At 44.0% G+C, this 21787-nt stretch overlaps 1 protein-coding gene across 7 annotated transcripts in view; it reads right to left on the reverse strand.

Annotated features, from left to right (window-relative positions):
• kcnip4a (potassium voltage-gated channel interacting protein 4a) overlaps positions 1 to 21787 on the reverse strand; it is a 123429-nt gene that overhangs the window by 36837 nt on the left and 64805 nt on the right. The window contains exon 1 of one of the 7 annotated variants that reach the window (XM_018759621.2): positions 9340 to 9439. The exons of the other annotated variants lie outside the window; for them this stretch is intronic. Within the exon in view, the coding sequence (XP_018615137.1) occupies positions 9340 to 9439 (100 nt within the window). Of the gene's footprint in view, positions 1 to 9339; positions 9440 to 21787 lie in introns of those variants that run through there. 7 annotated transcript variants of the gene reach the window in all.

A 21787-nucleotide genomic window follows, 5' to 3' on the forward strand; every position in this document is an offset into this window, starting at 1 on the left:
CCTTGAGCAGGGTCACAGTGATCCAGAGCCTATCCCAAAAACACTGGGCACAAGGCTAAGGAGGGTACACCCTGGACGGGACGCCAGTCCATAGCAAAGTACAACGTTGTTGTTGCACGCCGGGGCGCTCCGAAGGGGGGGCGGAACAACAGCAGCTGAACCTGATCAAGGCCTCTATTTCTTCCCCCGGTTCAAGCAATGACAGAGAGCGAGCAAGTCAGGAGCTGATGGTGGCGACGACCCTGAGATGCCGGCGACAGAGAGCACGAGAACGCCCACAATCCCGAACCCGATCACAGACCCTCATCCCAAGCAGTTGCCTGTGCCTTTGTCTGCTGGTCCTCCCTCTGTTGAATACCCCCCCCCCCCCAGCAACCCATGTGTTTGTGTCGGCGCTTCTTGTTACAGTTGTAAAAGACAATAAATGCTACACAAATAGTACAACTGTTTACAGGGATGTGCAACAGCATACTTACGTAATATTAACACAGAAGTGGAAATAGCAGCTTGGCTAAACATAACACCCTGTGATGGACTGGCATCTCACCCAGGGTGACCATTTAGTGACACTTTAGTAAACATATTGATTTAGAATATATATATATATGTTTACAATCAAGCAGACACTGTGTACTGTACTCAGGTTATCACTTTGATATTCAGCCTTCTCTGAAACCATAAACACACACATTCACACACCACACTATAGGTACAACTCAGTGAAGTACAACTCATCGTGACACAGTGTGACTTGTTCATAATTCAAAAAAAAAAAAAATGATCCAACCCAATATCTCCTGTTTATTGGACTACTGACTCTCAATTTCGGTAACATTTGATATTCTGAAATGGCACTGATGCACAGAGCAAGGTTACAACCCTAAGGAGTATTAAATTGGAGAGGATGTCCATGTCTAAGAAGCTGCACGAGCGGATCTCTAACGGAGCACATTGCTGTCATAACTGGGGGACAGTGTCAGGCAGCAGGTGGTGTAGTGGGTTCAAGTCCCCACACTTTCTGCAGCACCCTTGGTCAAGGTGGTTACCTGAACAGTATGAATTATCCAGCTCTATAAATGGATAAATCAGTGAAAGCAGTTTTATGTAGAAACCTCTCATTCTATGTTACACTGGATTTTTTTTTATATATATTCTCTCATTAGAAAGAGGCTCCTTGAACACTTCAGGTGACATGTGGCACTCTAAGCCCCTTCATAGGCCTTGAACCTGGATTCTCATGTTCAACAGCTCTTAAGGAAAAAGCTGCAAATTTTACCACAATTCAGTAACCAAACTGTCACACCTGCTAGATCCAGCAAGGATCTAATGTGAAACAGTTAAACTGATATTAATAAGTACACTGCGCAGGGGAACACTAAAGCCGCAATTGCAGTATACCACTGCGTTCCTCAAATAACAAAGCAGTGGTACGCAGACAAAGCAGATCGAGTCGGTCTGTCACATTTACACACATAAAGCAAGTTCAAGTCCTGATGCAATAGGGAACGAGAAAGGAGTCAGGGAGCGGGAGTCAGCTGAAATTTATTACTGTTACACATCCCCAGGTGAGCAGGTGCTCCTGCTGAGCGCAGTAACAGGTGGGCAGTAACACAAGTGCATTGTGGCTGTGGTGACAGCACAGTGTACAAGTCACTTAGAAAGCCAATGAGTGCAAGGAAAGTATGATGTAGTTTTTTTTTTTTTTAAATGTGGAACAGATTTGAATTCCATTTATTTTTTTGTGTGATTAACACTGGCTCTATGTTAGACTTCATTAGTGAAACGCCACTTAGTGGTTTTCTCCAGGTTCTCTCTTCTGAATTTCTAGAATGCAGAAAACCCCTCACATACTGGAATCACACACACACACACACACACACACACACACACACACACACACACACACACACACACATTTGCTGAAGCCGCTAGTCCCAAGCGGGGTCGCGGCGAGCTGGAGCCTAACCTGGCAACACAGGGTGTAAGGCTGGAGTCGGTGATGCAAAAACATATAAAACTGGTATACATTTGCAAAAAGTTACATATTTTAAGTGCTTTCAAAGTAGGAAGAAAAACAGCATGAGTTACATCTACAGTGCTTTTCACTGGCCTGGAGTGGAAGTTCTGGGACGGGCACCTGACATTTCTGAGACCTTTCATGAATTTATCAGAAATTTCATTTTGTTTGAAGACCTTATTAACCATTGATTGGAAGAGCCTTAACATAGGAAAAAAGATTAAAAATTCAATACTGATCATTTAACTGTTCCACAGTGAAACCATGCGTTCCATGCAGAGAAAAATCATTCATCAATAAGAGCTCAGCCGACTTGGGATCGACACCTTGGTGTTGGCTTCCTCCTGATTCCAGATAGCACCTTCTTCAATAAACCATATTCACATTTAGTGTAACCAACACTATACCGATGCAGGACCTGCTAGCTTCAAGAGTGAGTCCAAGCCATTCCAACTTTACATTCATATTTAGTGATTATCAGACACTTTTCTCAAAAAAACAGATGAAGAGCTTTAGACACAGACATAGGATTATGTGAACATAGTTCACATAGCTTCAACATAATGACCAGTTCACTTTAATGGTAATGAAAATGATGACAATGCAATGATTTATACATTTTCAGCTGGGTAGGATCATATTTTTCCCCTTTTGTGGCAATACTGGCTTCTCCCGTGTAAAGAAACGGTTGGTCTGAGCGAAGTGGTGTCTAGATTGGGTGCGGACACGCCGCTGCTGTCACTCACTGTCACTGTGCAGAAGGACAGCACTGACCAGCTGTGTCGCGTCTCTATTTATAAACCCAGGCACTTAGACTGAGCCCTGAGGTGGTGGAAAGAAGTGGCTCTCCTATTTCATTTCCACTTCGTGTGAGCTGATCCCAAATTCGTTTTCCATAAACCGGCGCACGGTGCCGTTGGAACGAAGCCCCAAAGTAGCTTGACTTCCAAAGAGGGCAGGATCACCAGAGTGAGGGTGCAGCGCTGTTCTGAACACAGCGAGAAAGGTGTACGAGTCACGAGCACATCTGGTGCAGCACAGTCGGAGCACATCTGTAAAGTACACCGCACAAGTCATACTGGCCGTGGAAAGCAATGACCTCTGACCTACAAGGTTCATATTTGTCCCCTGCACAGATATGGTTTGCTTGTTGTCATCTGCACACATCCATGACTGCTCTGGCCTTCTACAACACTAGCATTATTATTATTATTATTATTATTATTATTAACAACCATAATTTAGCTGACATCTTTGCCCAAGGTGATTTGCAATTTTTGTACACTAAATTGCCTACCATTATCCATCCATTTATACAGCCAAGTCAGATTTACTGTATCAATTCAGGGTAAGTACCTCGTTCATGGGTATGACAGTTGGAGCAGGGATATGAACTAATGTCCTTTCACTGCAAGGCAAACAGCTCTAACCAATAGGCCACCTCCTGCCCCATTAAATGCGCAACCACAAGTTCAGCTTCACGGTCGTGTCATTGTTTCTCAAAACCCAACCCATCTGATCTTCCCTCAATTCCCATTCACACAGCAGCACAGCTCTAATAACTGCAGGTTCTAATTTACATGGATTTAATTATCTTTTTTAATAATTTGCCCTCTAAAAGAACAGGCCTTCCTGAACAAGTGCACCATCCTGGTCCAGCTGACTGACATGTGTACCCCTGAGAGGGCGCTCTTCCACCATATCTTAGAGACACAATTGATCACAACTGATCCGCTGATTTGGGCTGGGATAGATCAGATGAGCCTGACTTCATGCAGGTTTTCCAAGATATCCTTATTTCCATCTAAAACAGGGAAGCACTCTGTCCTGTTCCTGCACATTTAATGACTCAGACAGATCACTGATCACTCATCACATTTTCACACCTCTGTGGTATCATCATCTGACTTCATAAACGTGCCTCACTCTTCCACTTTTCTTGTACAGCACCTGCTCAGCAGAATCCTTTCTGTAGCTTAAAGGGGCAGCAGGTGGCGCAGTGGTTAGAGCTGTTGCCCTGCAATTGGAAGGACCAAGGTTTGAATTCCCACTCCTGCTGTAGTATCCATGATCAAGGTACTTATCCCTAAACCGATAGAGTAAAAATTACCCTGCTCTATAAAAGAGAAAACCAGTGTAATTAGCTTAGTGTAAAAACCACATATGTAAAAAGGTGTTGGATAAATAACAGTTAATAATAATGACCTTTCACGCTATCAGCAGAGTCAGATGTCCTCCCTGCAAAAGGTCATGGAACTGATGCATAGAACCATGCAGAACTTTCCACAGACGGAACCCAAAGGGTCTTACATTCAGCAGAAGGTGGTACTTCAGTTCAACTAACAGTCAATTATAAGGGGAAACTTTAATTCACTACCATTAAATTAGACGTTTAAATAAGCTTTGTGGTGCCGGTTTCAAAGAACAGATTTTAAAAAAATGTTAAATGTTTTATTCATGTCCAATTTACACTTCAGCAACAGGTATTACAATCACTTTATATCCTGCCCAGAGGCAAATCCATTTACTTTAATTTTAAGCAGCCATTAGTTTCAGTTTGGTCAGCTGTTAAATGATTTAAAAAAAGGAGTTATTGCAGCAAGCTAATGACCTGTCAGCTGTATGCTTTATGGGAGATTAAAAAAATGGAATATTCGTTGAATTTATGCAAATTTGACCACATTAGTGGTACAGTGGTGATGTAATCTGGGCTACGCAGTGCATTGTGGGATAAGCTGCAGCTTACCGCAGCACTGAGTGCATAAGGGGGTGGTGTAAATGGATTAATGGACGAATGGAGATCTAATCCTGAAGCAATCTGACTTCTTGGACCGTAATCAATGGAGCAGCTTAATCGGTGCCCTCCACTTATTGCCACAGGTGCCCTGAAAGTGGTTTAAAACACACAGCCTGGCCACCAGCCACCACCTCAGCACATAGCACTTGAGAAGTGCCCAGCACCATGGAGATTCGGGGACAAATCTCTGCCTTGAGCCAATCAATTCAGTGCTTGATTGTTAAAGTAATGGACCTGAGGCATGGGGCTGGGTGGTGCGGTGGTCAACGGGGCCACATGAGGTTGGCTGTGGATTCTCCACACTGCGAGCTTAAACACACCAGCCACTACCACCACCCGACAAGGACAACAGCGTTGAGGTCAAGAGCTCTTCCAGATCACAGCCTCACGAGGACTGTTCCCCCTTAAGAGGACCAAAGCTCAACTGTGAGGCCTCGAGTTGTCCCACTTTACAGCCCGATGACAGCGCACGTGCTATCAAAGCAGACGTGCAATATGCTGTACAGATCTCACCTGCCAATGAGATGATGATAATGCTGCGCTCTGAAAATACCGGTGCGAAGCGTAGGAAGTGCCGGCAACAAGCTGGGTGCTTCTCACAGTGGTAGTGGTGGGGGTTTTAGGAAGGAAGGATTGGTCCTATCCATCCCAACATGCTCTTGCTCCCAGAGACATGCTCCTTCACAAACACAGGTAATATGTAGAGAATTAAGTCTCCTCCTTTGTTAATCCTTTTAGCAGATGTTTTGGAACAACCTGCGTGTATCAGGGATCTTTTATTATTAACTGGCACTTAGTATGTGACTTCCAACGGGACTCACAGGGTTAGATACACTGAACTAAACCAGTGATGCGCACTCTACCATTAGTACAACAGAGTCATGTAACACACTGATTCAATCATACACTCGCAAACAAACTAGGGGCAATTGACACTTTCCCCGACTCCACACAAATACGGGGAAAGTACACAAATTCCATATATATGAAGCCAGATTCAAACACAGTAAAAGAGGCGTGAGGCACCAGCACTACCCACAGCACCATGAAGCTTTTGAAAAACAACAGAATAAAATGTCAAAAATAAAATGAGAATATAATAGTAAGGAATGACATTGAAAGTGGGAAAAAGGCATGTAAATGTAAACACTTGGGTCTTAAGCCTGGATTTAAAGGTGTCCAGAGCAGTTCTGATATTGTGAACTTAACACCTGCTGCTGCACCAGGCGGTGCAAGATTCCACAGGGAACAGAGAACTTCCCGGTGAGTTTTGGTACTTCCACACAGGAGAAGGGAAGGGAACTGCCAAACCTCAGAGTGCTTGGATGGAGCCAACACCAAGGAGCAGCATTGCCTGGAGTTCCAGCAGTCTAATCTCAACCCAACGACCACTAAGCAACAGCACTGACCTCTGTTCCCTTGAAGCCACTAGGTGTTGAAGGCCACCTTACAAAAGTTATTTTTCAGAGCCCTGCTGCTGACATGTCCCGACCTGGCATTGCTACAACCAAACCTAAGGGTGAGTCTTTGAGCTCCCGGGCCCCTTCAGCCTCCCGTGGTCTCCACAGATTCTTAGCAAACGGCAGCGACAGGTGGCGATGGTTAGCGTGTGGCACGGATTGGATGCGGATTCACACACTAAAAATAGGAAACTGGGAGAACTAAACCAGGAAACCAACAAAACCAACAAACAAGCTTGGACTGAGAGTTCCAACTGCAATCCAGCATGAGGTGCAAGGGGGATGAGCCTCACAGCCATCATATACCAACAGAGGCAAAGGGGCCAGTGTCACAGTAAAAACTCAGACATCCCAAGATTCTTAGTGTTCTCACAAGACCCTCATGCATATTTAACAAGTTATTGACATAAATGAATAAACGCTAACCCCAAATTAGTTATTTCTTAATTTCTCTGACTCCTTTCTCCAAGGTGACTTGCAGTGTGAGGTTTGTATACTAAGTTACCTACATTTATTTACCCATTTATATAGCAGGGTCAATTCAACTATATCAGTTCTGATTAAGTATCTATATCAAGGTTTCTACAGCAGGAGATGGGATCTGAACCTGGGTCTTTCGTTACTATTTACTGTGCCACCTACTGCTCTTCACATTCATTTTTAATATAGTGTACGGTAAAATTTACCAGGCTGAATAAATGGGTAAATCAGTGTAATTAGCTTAGTATACAAACCCCACATTGTAAGTCACCTTGGAGAAAAGTGTCAGGCAAATAACAGTAAACAAGCAGGAGTATGAAATGAGGACAGCAAGGGTCTAATTTCCCCGATTTCACATTATTAATTTGCCTTCGCACTTCTCACTCTGTCCTCCGATGCTCCCCGAGTTGCGGGTCCAATTAAAGATGACAGTAGTGGCAGGTCCTGGAGGACACACTGCTCCCCGGAGAATGGCACTGAGAACATCCAGACCTCCTCATTTCCCTGATTGTGTGTCGATACTTTAATTCGTAATTAGCTAAAACTGGGGGGGGGGGGGCATGTCCTGACCTTCAAATGTTGCATGTGACCTCCATTAGAACACACTTGTCAGAAAAAATATGACCAAAGTTGCTACGACAATTCAGTTTAAGCACTGTGAGCAATTTCTAGGAGACTTTCATGGACCTTGTAGACCATTCTGAATGGCTTTAAAAATAGATTTTAGTGAAAGCTTGTCAGTGAGTAATTGTACAACACCATGGTCTCTGGGTGGGACAGCAAAGGGTTTGAACACATAATAATATTAGTGTGCTTGAGTTTAGAGATAATTAGAGCTGTAATGCACAGGAGTTCAAATGAAACGCTCATTTCCAGCACAATCAAATTAGACGTGGCCTGAATTGGCCATTCTTCTTTGAGGTAATGGGGTTATTTAGCCCACCGCTTATGGACTGTTTACCATTCAGTCACATTTGATGTAGAATCTATCAGTGGGTTGACAGAGTAAACCCACTCAGCATGTTGTGATCTCTGTCGATGGTATCGCATCTTACCGAGGAACATTAAACTGTATAAACATAGGAACCACACATGAAGAATAAAAATATATACTGTATGCTGTATACAAAAGTATTTTTATATATTATATACTACTTCTGTGTGTGTGTGTGTGTATTTTACTATATGAAACATACTATCAGAGCAAAGGTAGATTTTCAAATCAGAAAAAGTATCTAGTAAGCATGTTGAGTGCAAAATGTTTAAGTAACGTTTAAAGAGCAGTGTGACAAATCAACAGATTGCAAGATCACGCTTCAAAGATGGTAATTTTTTTAAAGGGGGAAAAATACTAACAATAGCACAGTTTTGCATTGCAGAAGCCTAAACTGAGATAGATATAATGAAGTACAGTCATAACAATGCAGGTACAATGAGCAATAAGAAAATAAGCAAATAAATTCCATGATGGCCCATCAGTGCCACCAACCAAATGAAAGGTGGATCTCCAAGCTCCATTAAGAATGCTCTATATTCCCCAGTGGTCTCCTATTTCCAGCTGCTCATGCATGCTCATCGACTCCATTGCCCATGGAGGTCTGCATCAGAGAGTAACAGGTTTCTGTCTGATTTGTCCATGGGGAATCTCATTTAAAGCCATGATGCACCACCTCCGTCCATCCGTTTGCCCCCCCGCCCACCCCGCTCATTAAGCACCGCTGACCCCTCCCCTCAAGACGTTCCCGTGGCGACTGGCTGCCTCTAAAGGTCGAGGCTGTTTCAGGTGTAACAAGGTCCTGTCTGACCTCATCGGGCCGCAGCCGAGCGGTACCTGCTGACGCGGCTAAGAGTCAGGGTACGATGGAGCAGCAAGGACCAGCAGCAAACCTGTTGATCCACTTCTCTCTGCATCTCCATCACATCACGTCACATCACTGCTGTCAAGCGCATAAACAAGAAAATATCTACAGTGCAAATGACGAATGAAACTGAAATTCTCCAACAATTAACATCTTGTAGTTTTAAATACACTGGACAGTTAGCGTAAAATGGAGTAGTGGCATAATGACGGTAAAGCAAGTAATCACACTCACAGCAGTCTCTCTGAGTATAAAAAAGCCACTACTTGTGCTACAGGGTGAAAGATAGAGTCGCGACGTACCAGTGACAACATTATTATTAACCGTTATTGATCCGACACTTTTTGTCCAAAGCAGCGTACAGTTTAAGGTTTGTACACTGATCTACTTACATTAATTTACTCTTTATACAGCAGGGTAATTTTCAGTGCAAGTACAAGATCAAGAGTACTGAAGCAAGAGGTGGAATTGAAACTTGGTCCTTTCATTGCAAGGCCACAGTTCTAACCGCTACCCCACTTGCTGCCCCAACAGAAATCACTCACTGTAAACTTAATATTTCAAAGATGCTCCAAACGGTCACAAGCAGCAATCTGGACACACGTTGGACGTACAGTTAACAGAGTCGACATCTCGTCTACCGTCTGTTTCAGAGGTAAAACTGCCCCAACATGATCCTACCATGGTGTTACAGAAGCTCCTAGGATATTATCCCCTTTTCCTTACCGTCATAACTCGCTTCCAACAGCCCAAACTGCTCAAGAACCTTGACGAACAGCACAACCACCACCAGCACGGCGATCATCTCAAGCCCCTCCAAGTTCATGGCGAGTCAGGTCATGGTCTCACTGAAAAATGCGTAGTCTGGGTGGTCAGCCTTGAAAGAGCCATGGATCTCCGTTAAATGGCAACATCTCGGTCCAAAATAGAGGGGGGGGGGGAGAGATAGCGAGAGAGAGAGAGAAAGAGAGAGAGAGAGAGAGAGAGAGAGAGACACTCTGACGAAGGGGAGGAGATAGGAAAGACAGAGAGAGAGAAGGAGGCAGAGAGAGAGGGACGAACAGAACCTTCCTCTAGCAGCTCAGGCCAGAGGCGACAACCAAATGAACTTGGGAGCATCAGGATTATATTTCTCTTTCTTATCGCTCCCCACCAGAAAGACTCCCTCCAAGGAGAGAGGACCCAGGGGGCCATTTACCCCTATGGAGCCCAGGAGGGCCACGCCCACATACAACAGTATGTGCCAGACATCGCCGGACACGCTCTCGCCTGGCCCCCCTCGCTTCTTGCCATGCGCATGTGTGTGTGTGTGCGTGTGTCGGGGGGGTTTACCGTTGCCACGGCAATGGGGCCTCCAACAAAGGCAGGCATCCACATTGGTCAGACAGTGACTCTGAGAGCTCAGGGAGGGGCGGGATGCAAATGCCACACATGTCCATTTGTCCACTCGGCCCGTTTCCACAGCATGTACTGTGTCAAAATAACACCGGGGGGCTGGTGGCTTCAGAAAACTGTGCAACCACTTGTACGGACTGTTTTTTTCCCCCATCAGCGCTTCTCGGTGGCAGTAAAGGTGTGATGTGGACACAGCCGACTGACCGTTGAAGTGCTAACGGATTCAGACACCCGTCCCGCTTTGAGTCTGACATATAATGGATGACATTCATTTATGACAATGAGGATCATTAAAAATGCACCATGACTGACAAAAATGAGATTAAAAGTAAGCACACGTACATAACAGGATATTAATTTCCCACCAACACTACTTTTCTCTCCCAGCGTAATATTTACAGAAGTTCTTTCATTTCCCATTAATCCTGTATGACACAGATACAAACACACATGCATAATAAATAGTCAGTTGACTGCTTTAAGAGATTGTGGGGGTTATCTTGTTCCACACTGATTTTCAGCACACGGGACCTGTTTTTTTGTGCAGAGCAGCTACTGCCGAGACAAATGTCTCTGTTACCAGTGCAACAGCCAGGTCATGCGTTGTTCCATTAGGGACTGAAATTGTTCAAATGAGTCACGAGAAGAACGTGCAGAGTCATTTGAAGATCAGCCCACCACCTTGAGCCTCAACCACGTGTCCATTTCTCCCATCTCCAGACCTCAGTCCTCTTGAAATGAACCAGAGATTATTTATTGATTAAATGATAAACGTTTCTTTATCTAGAAGGACATACATGACAAGCATTCAATCAATGGTATTTTCAGCAACCATTTGTACATAGATATAAAAGGTGAATACTGAACAAGCAGGACAACAAAAGAATGGACTTGTTTGAACTGTGGTGCTGGAGGAAATGCTCAAGGAGACCATGGACAGCCAGGAAAACAGTTTGATGTTGGACCAAATTATAAGTCTCAGTGGAAGCACAAATGATGAGAAATGATGACGTTTTCACACTTTGGACATGTCATGGGATGACTGGGTTCTCTTGAAAAGAAGGTGATGATTAGAAAAGTTGAAGGAAAAAGAAGAAGAGAATGAGCAGCAAGCAGATGGAGAGACAACCAGTGTGATAATTAACACAGTCCTTTGTACACTAAGTAAACAAGTAAAGCATAGAACATTCGTGAAGAACTCTATATATGTGGTTCACATTGACTCACTGGTCCTCAACAACCATGACAAATATGAGAAACACAAATTAGCTTTTTTTTTTTTAGCAACACTGTCACACCTGCCTATATTTCAAGTTTTTCAATCAGGTGCTGTCAGTTCATCATAAATAAAGAACTAATATAAAGAGAGCACTCAACAATCCGGCACAACAGCAGGTGCAAGGCCTCCAGCGGACTCTCACCCAAAACCAAAGAAAATCAAGCATTGCCCTGCAGCAATATGTGTACTCTTTTCCTTAACAAGATTTCTCACCTATTTAGGATGTCTGAAGAAAACTGAGAGTACGAAGCAAGACTGAATTTTATGTTTACACAGAAATGTTCTTCGTGTTACTGTGTTTTGGGATTTCAATAAAAATCTTCATTCCACAACGTGATGGAGAAGGTGGTGAATAAGAGGAAGAATCACTACCCGTCTAACTTGAGAGCAGCAATCAGAAGACCACAAGTGCACATGCCTGTCAAGTGAGGCCACAGTAAAAGGCCCTCGCATCCATCCTATCCACTCATCCTGGAGCAGGTCTTGGAAGAAACTCCACCAAGGGGAAACGGAGTTGAGACAGAAGGAGCCCCATGGTTTCAGTCCCCCATGCTGTCCTTTGGTGCTTCAATCAATCTGTCCAGAGCAAGCAATGTGATGGATGAGGATCAACTTGCATTACAACGAGGAAATCATAGATTTCTTCACATGGACTCGGGACAATCAGCTCTTGCTTTTCAAATAATTATATTGAGGGTGGTTTAACAAATGCCCTCACAGGTACCAGAAAAATCTACCTTAGCCTGAGGCAGCCTCAGAAACATTCTCTTACAACTCCAATCCCTGAAGCAGGATTCAAACGCAAGGACTGAGGCTGTTATGGTGACGATGCTACCCCCCATCTCCATTGCTGTGCTATCGTTTACCGGTTTACTGAGCATTTTCTCAGAACAGCGCTCACTTCTGAAGTGTGCAGGCTGCGGAAATCAAGATCTACACATATCTACTTCCCCTGAGCACACGGCTCTCACATCAATCTTTTTGATCACCTTAACTAAACTAGAAATTAAACCAGCCATCGTGATGTCTGCTGTGCTTTTGACAAAACCGGACAATCTTCAAACTCTGTTAAATGACATGTGAATTCTGTATAATACCTACACATAAATATTGAGCATCAGGAACTGCAGTGATACAAACTGTATCATAAGAACAAAGCTGTACTATTTATACTTTTATTTGACTCCTTTCTTCGAGATAACGCAAAACATTGGAATTGTATGCTAAGTGATGGCAATGATTATCCAAGTGGGTAATTTTTACTGTATGATTTCAGGTAAGTACCTTGATCAAGTGTTTTACAGCAGGAGCATTGACGATTACCAGCTTCTAACTGTGTGGTGGATGTATATTTTAACAACGCCGTGAACAGCCATAGAGGACTTTAATGGAAAGCCGTGAGATATGCTCAGAGGATGGTACCATGAGCCCACCTTCTTCTAACAAGAGAGGCACTGGGAATACACTTGCTCATCATCAAAACCGATGACTGACACCACAATGGCTGATGGATGACTTGCACTTGGCTTACACATTTTATCACAGACATCCCTTCCTGCCCTTTGCACTCCCAGGATGTCTGTGCACATATCAGCTGGGCTCACAGACACACAGGCCCACTGAGCAGAGACCCTGGGAAATTCAGCCCATCCACCTTTGACCTGCCCAGATGACAGGAAGGCACTGAGAGCAAACAGAATTTACTGTACTCAGCTGTGTACCACGCTGCAACAAACCAGTGTAAAGTAACCCTGTCATGTATAACTTATGCCTCGCGTCCCCATCAAAGTGTCGATGACTGAAATGCACAGCGTGCTTGTTCTCCTCTTCACCATGTGACAAATCAAAGAATCCACCGGGATGTACTTGTCACTAAGAAGCTGACACACTGCTGACATTAGCGCTGCAAGAATAAAATATCACAAAACGCTCAGGCAACATGCAAAATAAACTGGCATATTCTTGTTTTTTTTTTTCTTTTTTAACAGTTCGAAAGAGAGATATTCTTGAAACCGGAGAACTGCTATGAATAACAGAAATGAGGAGCAGGTTCTTATCACTGCTGCTCACTTATTGCGCAACAAGGTGGTGACTGGAAGTGGAAAGTAGGCAGGATGGAGATGTGCGGCAATCAGGGCCTCCTTCATCTCTGTGTGTCTCCTTCATCAGCCTGTGATTGACAACAAAAGCAATTACCACTGATGTGCGGGTAATACTGTTTGCCGGGTACTAATTATGAGGCAGGGGATTGAGTCGGACTGAAGGGAACCACAAGCAATTCAAACAGGCCGCATACACATTGCCCGACCATCACACCGCAAGAGCACAATCCAGGACATGGAGCTCTGCTTCTGTTGTAAAATTTAACACGAGGACTGTGGTCCGCATGTCCACATACCTCCATTACCACGGAGTCTTTCAGATGCGATGTTGAACTGAACCTGGAGTGCTCCCGCGTCGACACGAGCACAAATAATTGGTGCATTTAGCAGTGATTGAGGAGTCTGTCCTAACACTAGCTTAAAAACCAAAAGAATAAAAGATCCTTTTTATACCGGTAATGTGGGCAGAACCCAGCAATCTACTAATGACTTCCTTGGCAGAGGGTGAGAGGGGCTGTGTTCCCCTGTCCTGTCTTTGAGCGTTCATGCTGGAAGGACAAAAAAAACAGAGCCACTAATATAAGCACAGAACCTTCTCAAAAGCACACACACACGTATCATCTGAAACCGCTTGTCCCATACGGGGTCGCGGGGAACCAGAGCCTACCCGGTAACACAGGGCGGAAGGCCAGAGGGGGAGGGGACACACCCAGGACGGGACGCCAGTCCATCGCAAGGCACCCCAAGCGGGACTCGAACCCCAGACCCACCAGAGAGCAGGACTGTGGTCCAACCCACTGCGCCACCGCACCCCCCTACATTAGAAATATATTTATCTAAAAATAAAGTTTTAAAATGACCTGAGATCATTTGCATATTGACAATTAACTTTGTATTTCTACTGAGTCTTCTCAGCTTATGAACACAACTGAGACCAGAAGTCTGTTCAGGACTTTTGTTATTAGTAATTCCAAATTTACTCTCACTACAAAGCCACAATCAATAAAAGCCAAATAATACAAGCCTCATTCAATTTATCTGCTTGTTAGGTTGTATACAAAATCTGGATATGGCTGTAAAAAAATGATTTTTCAAGACATTTGAATAACAGTATAATGTTTATATATTGCGGGGAGTGTGACAGTGCGGTGGCACAGTGGGTTTGGCCGGGTCTCGCTCTCTGGCGGGTCCGGGGTTCAAGTCCTGCTTTGGGCATCTTGCGACAGACTGCCATCCCGTCCTGGGTATGTCCCCTCCCCCTCCAGCCCCACACCCTGTGTTGGGTAGGCTCTGGTTTGCCGTGACCCCGCTTGGGACAAATGGTTTGTGTGTGTGTGTGTGTGTGTGTTTGTTTATATCTTCAAAAAAGTTGACCTTTCATAACAGGAGGAGCCAGTGCAGAAAGGTCCAGGTGAACACTGGTGTCTGAACAATTACGCCAAGTTCAAGAATGAATTAAAAAGAAGAGAGGGACGACAGCACTGATATCATTAATATTCAACAAAATGTATGAGCCAGATAAAAGGAGAATGTTTTGTACAATATTCGTTATTTGCAAGAAATTAAATTTGTAGCACAAAATGAATGCTGTCTTACAGTCAATCAACATTAAAGCTTTTAAAAACAAAGAAAGCCCTTCTAATTCCAGGGAGACCCTGATGGGCTTTTGGCCTTTAAAGCAATTTGATCAATTGTATATTAATTAGATTTTGTTATCATCTATACAAACTCAATCTGGGCACAGGTAACAAGTCAGAAATGTTCACTCTTCTTTTGACCACCAACCCTGACATTGCCCACGTTTACACTCAAGCAAAGCAAATTTACCTGATTCATGCATGATTAACACTTTCACGTTAAGTTGAACAACTTACATGGGGCAGAAACCTCACAAAACAAAACTAAATGAACGTTTCAATACAACTATACGGCACGTTCAGAAACAGGTTTTCTGCAGGTACTTTCCAATATGTTAAGGCATAATTTTGTTGATGTTCAGTATTTTATTCCAGCAACGAAACTCACACCAACCCAACCAACCATTACCAATAAGTACTTATTCAATAAAGGTCATGGTGATCAGGCGCTCAGCCAGAAAACCCACCTTGCATGAAAAAGTCAATCACAGAGATAGTAATTTACATACCATTTTTTTTATCTTAAACCATGTGGTAAGAAAATAGTAGTGGCTATTCTTGAAAACAGGGGGGCATGGTGGCGCAGCGGGTTGGACCGGGTCCTGCTCTCCAGTGGGTCTGGGGTTCGAGTCCCGCTTGGGGTGCCTTGCGACGGACTGCCGTCCCGTCCTGGGTGTGTCCCTTCCCCCTCCGGCCTTACGCCCTGTGTTGCCGGGTAGGCTCCGGTTCCCCGTGACCCTGTCTGGGACAAGCGGGTCAGAAAATATGTGTGTGTGTGTGTGTGTGTGTGTGTGTGTGTGTGTGTGTGTGTGTGTGTGTATTCTTGAAAACACTGTCTTACTACGTTCATCCTGAACCAGAGGACTTCAAGAGGCAATCTTGGACGAGAGGCTAAGGAGATGGATGAGAAGGTGTCATTCAAGTAAATTCTAAAGAGCAGGAACTCAGCTCGGGTTCTGTGTATGATTTACCCCTGAAAAACCAGAACAGACGTGATTGAAAACCAAAGTTGCTGCTTCAGGAAAACAGGAAAGGGCTTAAATTTATCAACAAAAAAAAATTAGTATACTGCGCCAGGTTCAGAGTCAAGAGCATCTTTCTTTCTTTGTTCACTTCATTACTGAGGTCACAGGAATTTCCAGCTCTACTGGAGGACATTCCTACCAAAGTGAACGGATGGCTCTAGTCCCGTCACGCTGTGTGTTTGATTCCTCCCCGACAGCCTCTTTCATCTCAGATGTGAGTATTACTCGAAGGCCATTCGCACCTCTCTGAGGGTCTAATTCCCAGTTGTCGAGAGTGTGGGAGATCTTTTCACACAACCTGCCGCACGAGGAGTTGCCGTGGGGAAAATAAATAAATAAATAAATAAATAAATAAAAAACAGCAACACTTTAACCAGCAAGGAGAGAGAGAAAATCTGAAGACAGGATAGTACAGTTCTTTTCAGCTGCTCTTCACAATTATTGCACCTTCACTGTTACTCTGGAGCAAAACGAAGGTGCAGTGATGATGTCATGAGTCCATGCGGTAATGATGTCCATTCAGGACTTCCCAAAGGATGCGGGGAATACGCCATCTACCCACCATCTGCTGATCCTTCAGTGCCATCTGCTGTTCATCCATGAAAGAACAACATTTTTTCCGTAGCTACCGAGTAGTAAGTGAAAACAAACGTAAATTTTAACTTATGTGGGTTATTTGTATAAGTGTTATTTATAGATTTTAATGGCTTGTTTTACTATGTGTTTCTGTGCACTGAGTTTTATACTGATGATTACTTATGTGATAGGGGGTGCGGTGGCGCAGTGGGTTGGACCACAGTCCTCCTCTCCGGTGGGTCTGGGGTTCGAGTCCCGCTTGGGGTGCCTTGCGACGGACTGGCGTCCCGTCCTGGGTGTGTCCCCTCCCCCTCCGGCCTTACGCCCTGTGTTACCGGGTAGGCTCCGGTTCCCCGTGACCCTGTATGGGACAAGCGGGTCAGAAAATGTGTGTGTGTGTGTGTGTGATTACTTATGTGTATGTTTGTTTTGTATTTATTTGTCTGGTTTTAGGGGTATGATCAAGTTCTATGTTGTAATTTAGAAGTATCTTATGTGTTTTGAAGGAAGCATGTATTATGATGATGACTTCAGCTGAGCTGCTACTGGGGGACAGTCCTTTTGGGTATGTTGGTGTGGGGAAGACATGGGTCAGTTATATTTTTTTGATGCCAGAAAGGGACTGTTATGGGAAAGATTTTGTCTCGACAATGTGTTTTATGTAATGGTTGCTTAGCAACTTTGTTGACCAACTGTAGGAAAATGGTATTGGGTTTGTTGGATTGTGGATTTTAATGTGTTGCTTTGGTTGTGTATTATTGATAACTTTATTAAATAAAGTTTAAAAAAAAAATCTCAGTGATTTTTCCTCAAGTGCACACACCAGAGCCTAACAATGTGTAAGACACTGAAGCATGCTGGAGCAAAACAGGACAGGTGGTTTTCAGTTAGCAACAGAAGGTAAAAAAACATTTATGTCTGGGCATACAGAAACATAAATTATTATTATGATTACTAACCTATATTTAGCAGATATTGAGCTTCTTACAGTGATTTTCCTATTTTTTACAGCTGGGTGACCTTTTACTGTATAAATTCAATGTAAGTATCTTGATCAAGTATGCAACCGCCAGAATTCAATATAAAATGCTGTGATGGCAGGGTTTTAACTACTACACCATATTACATATTTTTCAGTGTCCAATTCCCAAAATAATGAGGAATATTTTTAGTTGAGGGGGTGCGGTGGCGCAGTGGGTTGGACCGCAGTCCTGCTCTCCAGTGGGTCTGGGGTTTGAATCCCGCTTGGGGTGCCTTGCGGCGGACTGGCGTCCCGTCCTGGGTGTGTCCCCTTCCCCCTCTGGCCTTATGCCCTGTGTTACCGGGTAGGCTCCGGTTCCCCGTGACCCTGTCTGGGACAAGCGGTTCTGAAAATGTGTGTGTGTGTGTGTGTGTGTGTGTGTGTGTGTATTTTTAGTTGACACACTGCTTGCTGACAATATACTTCTGACATCTAACAGAAGTCAAGGCAATATATTCCAGAGGGATCTGGAGGGTTTTTGTTTTCCACCAACATTCAGAAGATGGTCTGTGTGCATTTAAATGTCTTTAAATAAGCGAAAATAGACAATCATGTCGGAAACCATAGGTCCAGCAGACAACACAGCGGTTACCGACACCTTGACATCCGAAAGTCCGGGGTTCAAAGCACTCCATAAAAGTACTTACACAATTCTTATTCACACAGCTGTATGAATGGGTAAATAATTTGAAGTACCTTGTTATGAATATCTAATATTCTAAATCACTTTGGATGAAGGCCATTAGCTAAATTAACAATTAAATAATTTAAAAGTCCTTGGAGGGTTCATCAGTCCTTTTGCCCATGAGTAATTTCTAACATGGGATTCTTCTGCCCTCATCAGAGCATCTGGAGAACTGCTGCTCTTCAAAGTTACACCACACAATGTCAAAGACACACCTGTTGATTGTTTCATATTTGTCTCCTCATCATCTGCTTGTTCTAATTAATTTTTCTAATCATGTTCCCAGCTAGTGTACTTCCTCACTCCCCTCCTTCTCATTCCTTTAAAAACACGGGTGCCAAGGAGATATGCTCTAGTCAGAGAATCCACAAATCTCTGTCAAAATGCCCAAGAGATGGGATGAACTCAGCTGGACAAAGAATAACAAGCTTATTGCACATTAATCAGCTCTGCAACAAGCATATCCATATCTTCAAACTAGAGGAGGCAGACATTAATCTGATTATATTCTGCCATAAATAGGGATCTCATTAATCTTTGGAAGCAAATTATTTTACCGAGATACATGTCGTGTGTCACTGCATAATTTAAAACACTTGCAGAAGTAGCACTTTCGAGAAGGCTCTGTGAACCTACACATTTAATTTCAACGCCAGAAACTTAATTTAAAATGCAGCTTGTGCAAAAAAAGGGAAAAGGACAGAATCACCGTCACTGATGTTTTCTTTTTGCAGACATGCTGGTAGAAATGAGCTACATTATTAAAACTGCATACATTCAGGAAACAAAGAAAAGCCAAACAGTACACTGCCAAACTGAAACTTGCCAGACTCTGAAAAACAAAAGGAAGGAAGACTCGGGTACAGAAAGGGGATTGTGTAAGCGACAGGACGCAGGGATTTGTTGAAATTTCCGGCAGCATGGGCTATACAGCCTCCGAGCGTATCCAATTGGTGTGTTCCCGTCCAGTACGGCACCGGAGGATCTGCAGTGCAAAAGGAGAACATGGAGCTATAGGGTGTGGTACCGCAGAAGCACATGTCAACGTGACACCTGCTCCCACGCACACACGGTATTCCAATGCAGTTGTGCCAAGACAGACGGCAGAAGAGCCGAAAACAAATCAACCGGAGTGGAAAATTTAGAAAACAAAAGTGTCGCAGTACACGGAAATAACTAAAAAGTGTGTGTCATTGCAGAGAGCTGAAGGGGACCTTCTGAGGAAAAACCACGTGGAAGGGTGGTGCCCTGGGTGCGGTGACAGCTGCTCTCCCCGTGGTGAGTCTGGCTTCCAGCGTGCTCTCTGCTGTGAGCGTAAACACCAGAAGGTTCGAAGTGAGGTAGAGCCAGCACTGGGCCCAGGACCCATCTCTAACAAGGAGTGTGGCAATCAATTAACACCAAACATGCGGGAAGCGAAGATCTACAGAAACAGGTACGTTGCACCTCTCGCCATTGTTATGGGTCTATTGCTAGATCCAGATATAAAATGGAATATTGTTATTTTTTCACTCATCCGACTCTTTGTCACGCGGAACACAGGGAGCCGGGATGGCTGAACCCAAGTGCAGCGTTGTTCGTCTGAAGTTGAGGGAAGACGCAAGTTCTCAAAACCAGGGACAGGCGAAGAGTTGGTCGACCGGCGAACAGGACAGGAACGAGGATCCACGGACGTGGTCGGAGAACGAAGCAAGGAGTCAAAAAACCGGAGATCGTGAACAGAGAATAGAGCAAGTGTGTGTGCGAAGTAACGCAAGGAAGGGCGGTTGTCCCGAACGAGATTCCGCAACCGTACGGGACCTGAAGAGGGTCTTTCTAGGGTGAGCGATTACTCAGGAGCTAGTGCAGAGTCAGGTGTTGTCGCTTGTGTTGTGGGCGTGGACGTGATACTCTTCTCTCCACGGTCACTTGCGATGTGAAATTTAAACACCACTGATTTACCCATTTATCATCCATCCAATTTCAGTAACCGTTTCTCCTGAGCAGGGTCACAGTGACCCACAGCCTATGTCGGAGGTACTGGGTGCAAGGGGTACAATTTATCCATTGATACAGATGATTAAAATGATGATTAACAGCTGGATAATCTTTAGTGTATCAATTCAGGGTAAGTACCTTGATCAAGGGTACAGCAGCAGGAGGTCGGATTCAAACCCATATCACCACTACAAAATCTGCTGCTCCAATATCTGGAAAATTTTTAAACTTTGACTTATAATATTAACACAGTGAATTCAATTAACTCCTCAAACAGAAATGAGTGTTATTTTAATTGATTTAATTACCCATCATGTCAATGTAAACACCTCCCACATTACATCAAGAGTGTGTATTCGAACCCGAGTCCTCTGATTGCAGGGCTATGGCTCTAAACACTAGGCCATATACTATCTTTAGACTGTAAAATGATATTTTGTGTCCTTCTGAGACCCAGAGAGGCTACAGACAGAAAAGGTTAGTTTACAATGTACCAAATATGCATCTAAGCTGAACCAGTTTTGAATTGTACAAAAATATCAAGCAGTGTTCCCATACTCCGGGCTTTACATAACACCTGTGCAACTCTCAAAAGAACTGCAAAACTGGGTTTCAACTGCAATGAATCTCAGTTGTGTCTGTTTACACCGTACCTTTGTTTTCACCACTTCAGCTCCGGTGCTATTTGCATGTGTAAGCGAGGTACGACGCGTCCTGTATTCGCAGCACAGGCGTGGGCCGCACAGCTCTCTGCCTCGGAGCGGGAGTGCCTCTCGTCATTAACAAGCAGCGTTAAAGTGGCGAGTGGAGCATCACTTCATACCTGCGGGCTTACAGTGACTCATCTCATCTTACCCACACAGGTCCTTGAGCACACACGAGGCTCCTCGATGAACTTGGGTCCAGAACTTTCCCCATTGATGCAGAGTCCATGAGAGCGTCTCTTCTCGTGGAGAAGCGCTGCTCATGGAACTGAAAGCCTGGTCAAGTACTTAAGAGTAGCACACTTTTAGTTCACACTGAGCATTTTTTACACCCTGTAACAGTCCATACTTGCAGATGGACCATGTTTTTGGCGTGATGTATTGGTTTCAGATTTTTACCATCTTAAATTGGTTTCCTTATCAATATTCTGATTGACTGCTCCATGGAGTAGACCCCCTAATTTTCATAACCTTAATTGGGGCAGCAGATGGCATAGCAGCTATCTGTTGTGCGCTCTTAAGATCCGCCTTTAAATCCCACCTCCTGCTAGTACCTTTGAACAAGGTATTCACCATAAACTGACACAGTAAAAATTGCCCTGCTGTATAAATGAATCGGTAAATTCCTGCCAGTACATTTCAAGTCACTTTGGGCAATGGCACAAGATAAATAATTGTTAATTACTTATTGAAATACTATTTTCATGTCACCCCACCACTCTGCCCTTTACTCTTGTTTACTGAAAATGGCAGTTAAGAATCACGCATTTAAA

This window comes from Scleropages formosus, chromosome 5 (genome assembly GCF_900964775.1).
Source record: "Scleropages formosus chromosome 5, fSclFor1.1, whole genome shotgun sequence".
Lineage (NCBI taxonomy): Eukaryota > Metazoa > Chordata > Actinopteri > Osteoglossiformes > Osteoglossidae > Scleropages > Scleropages formosus.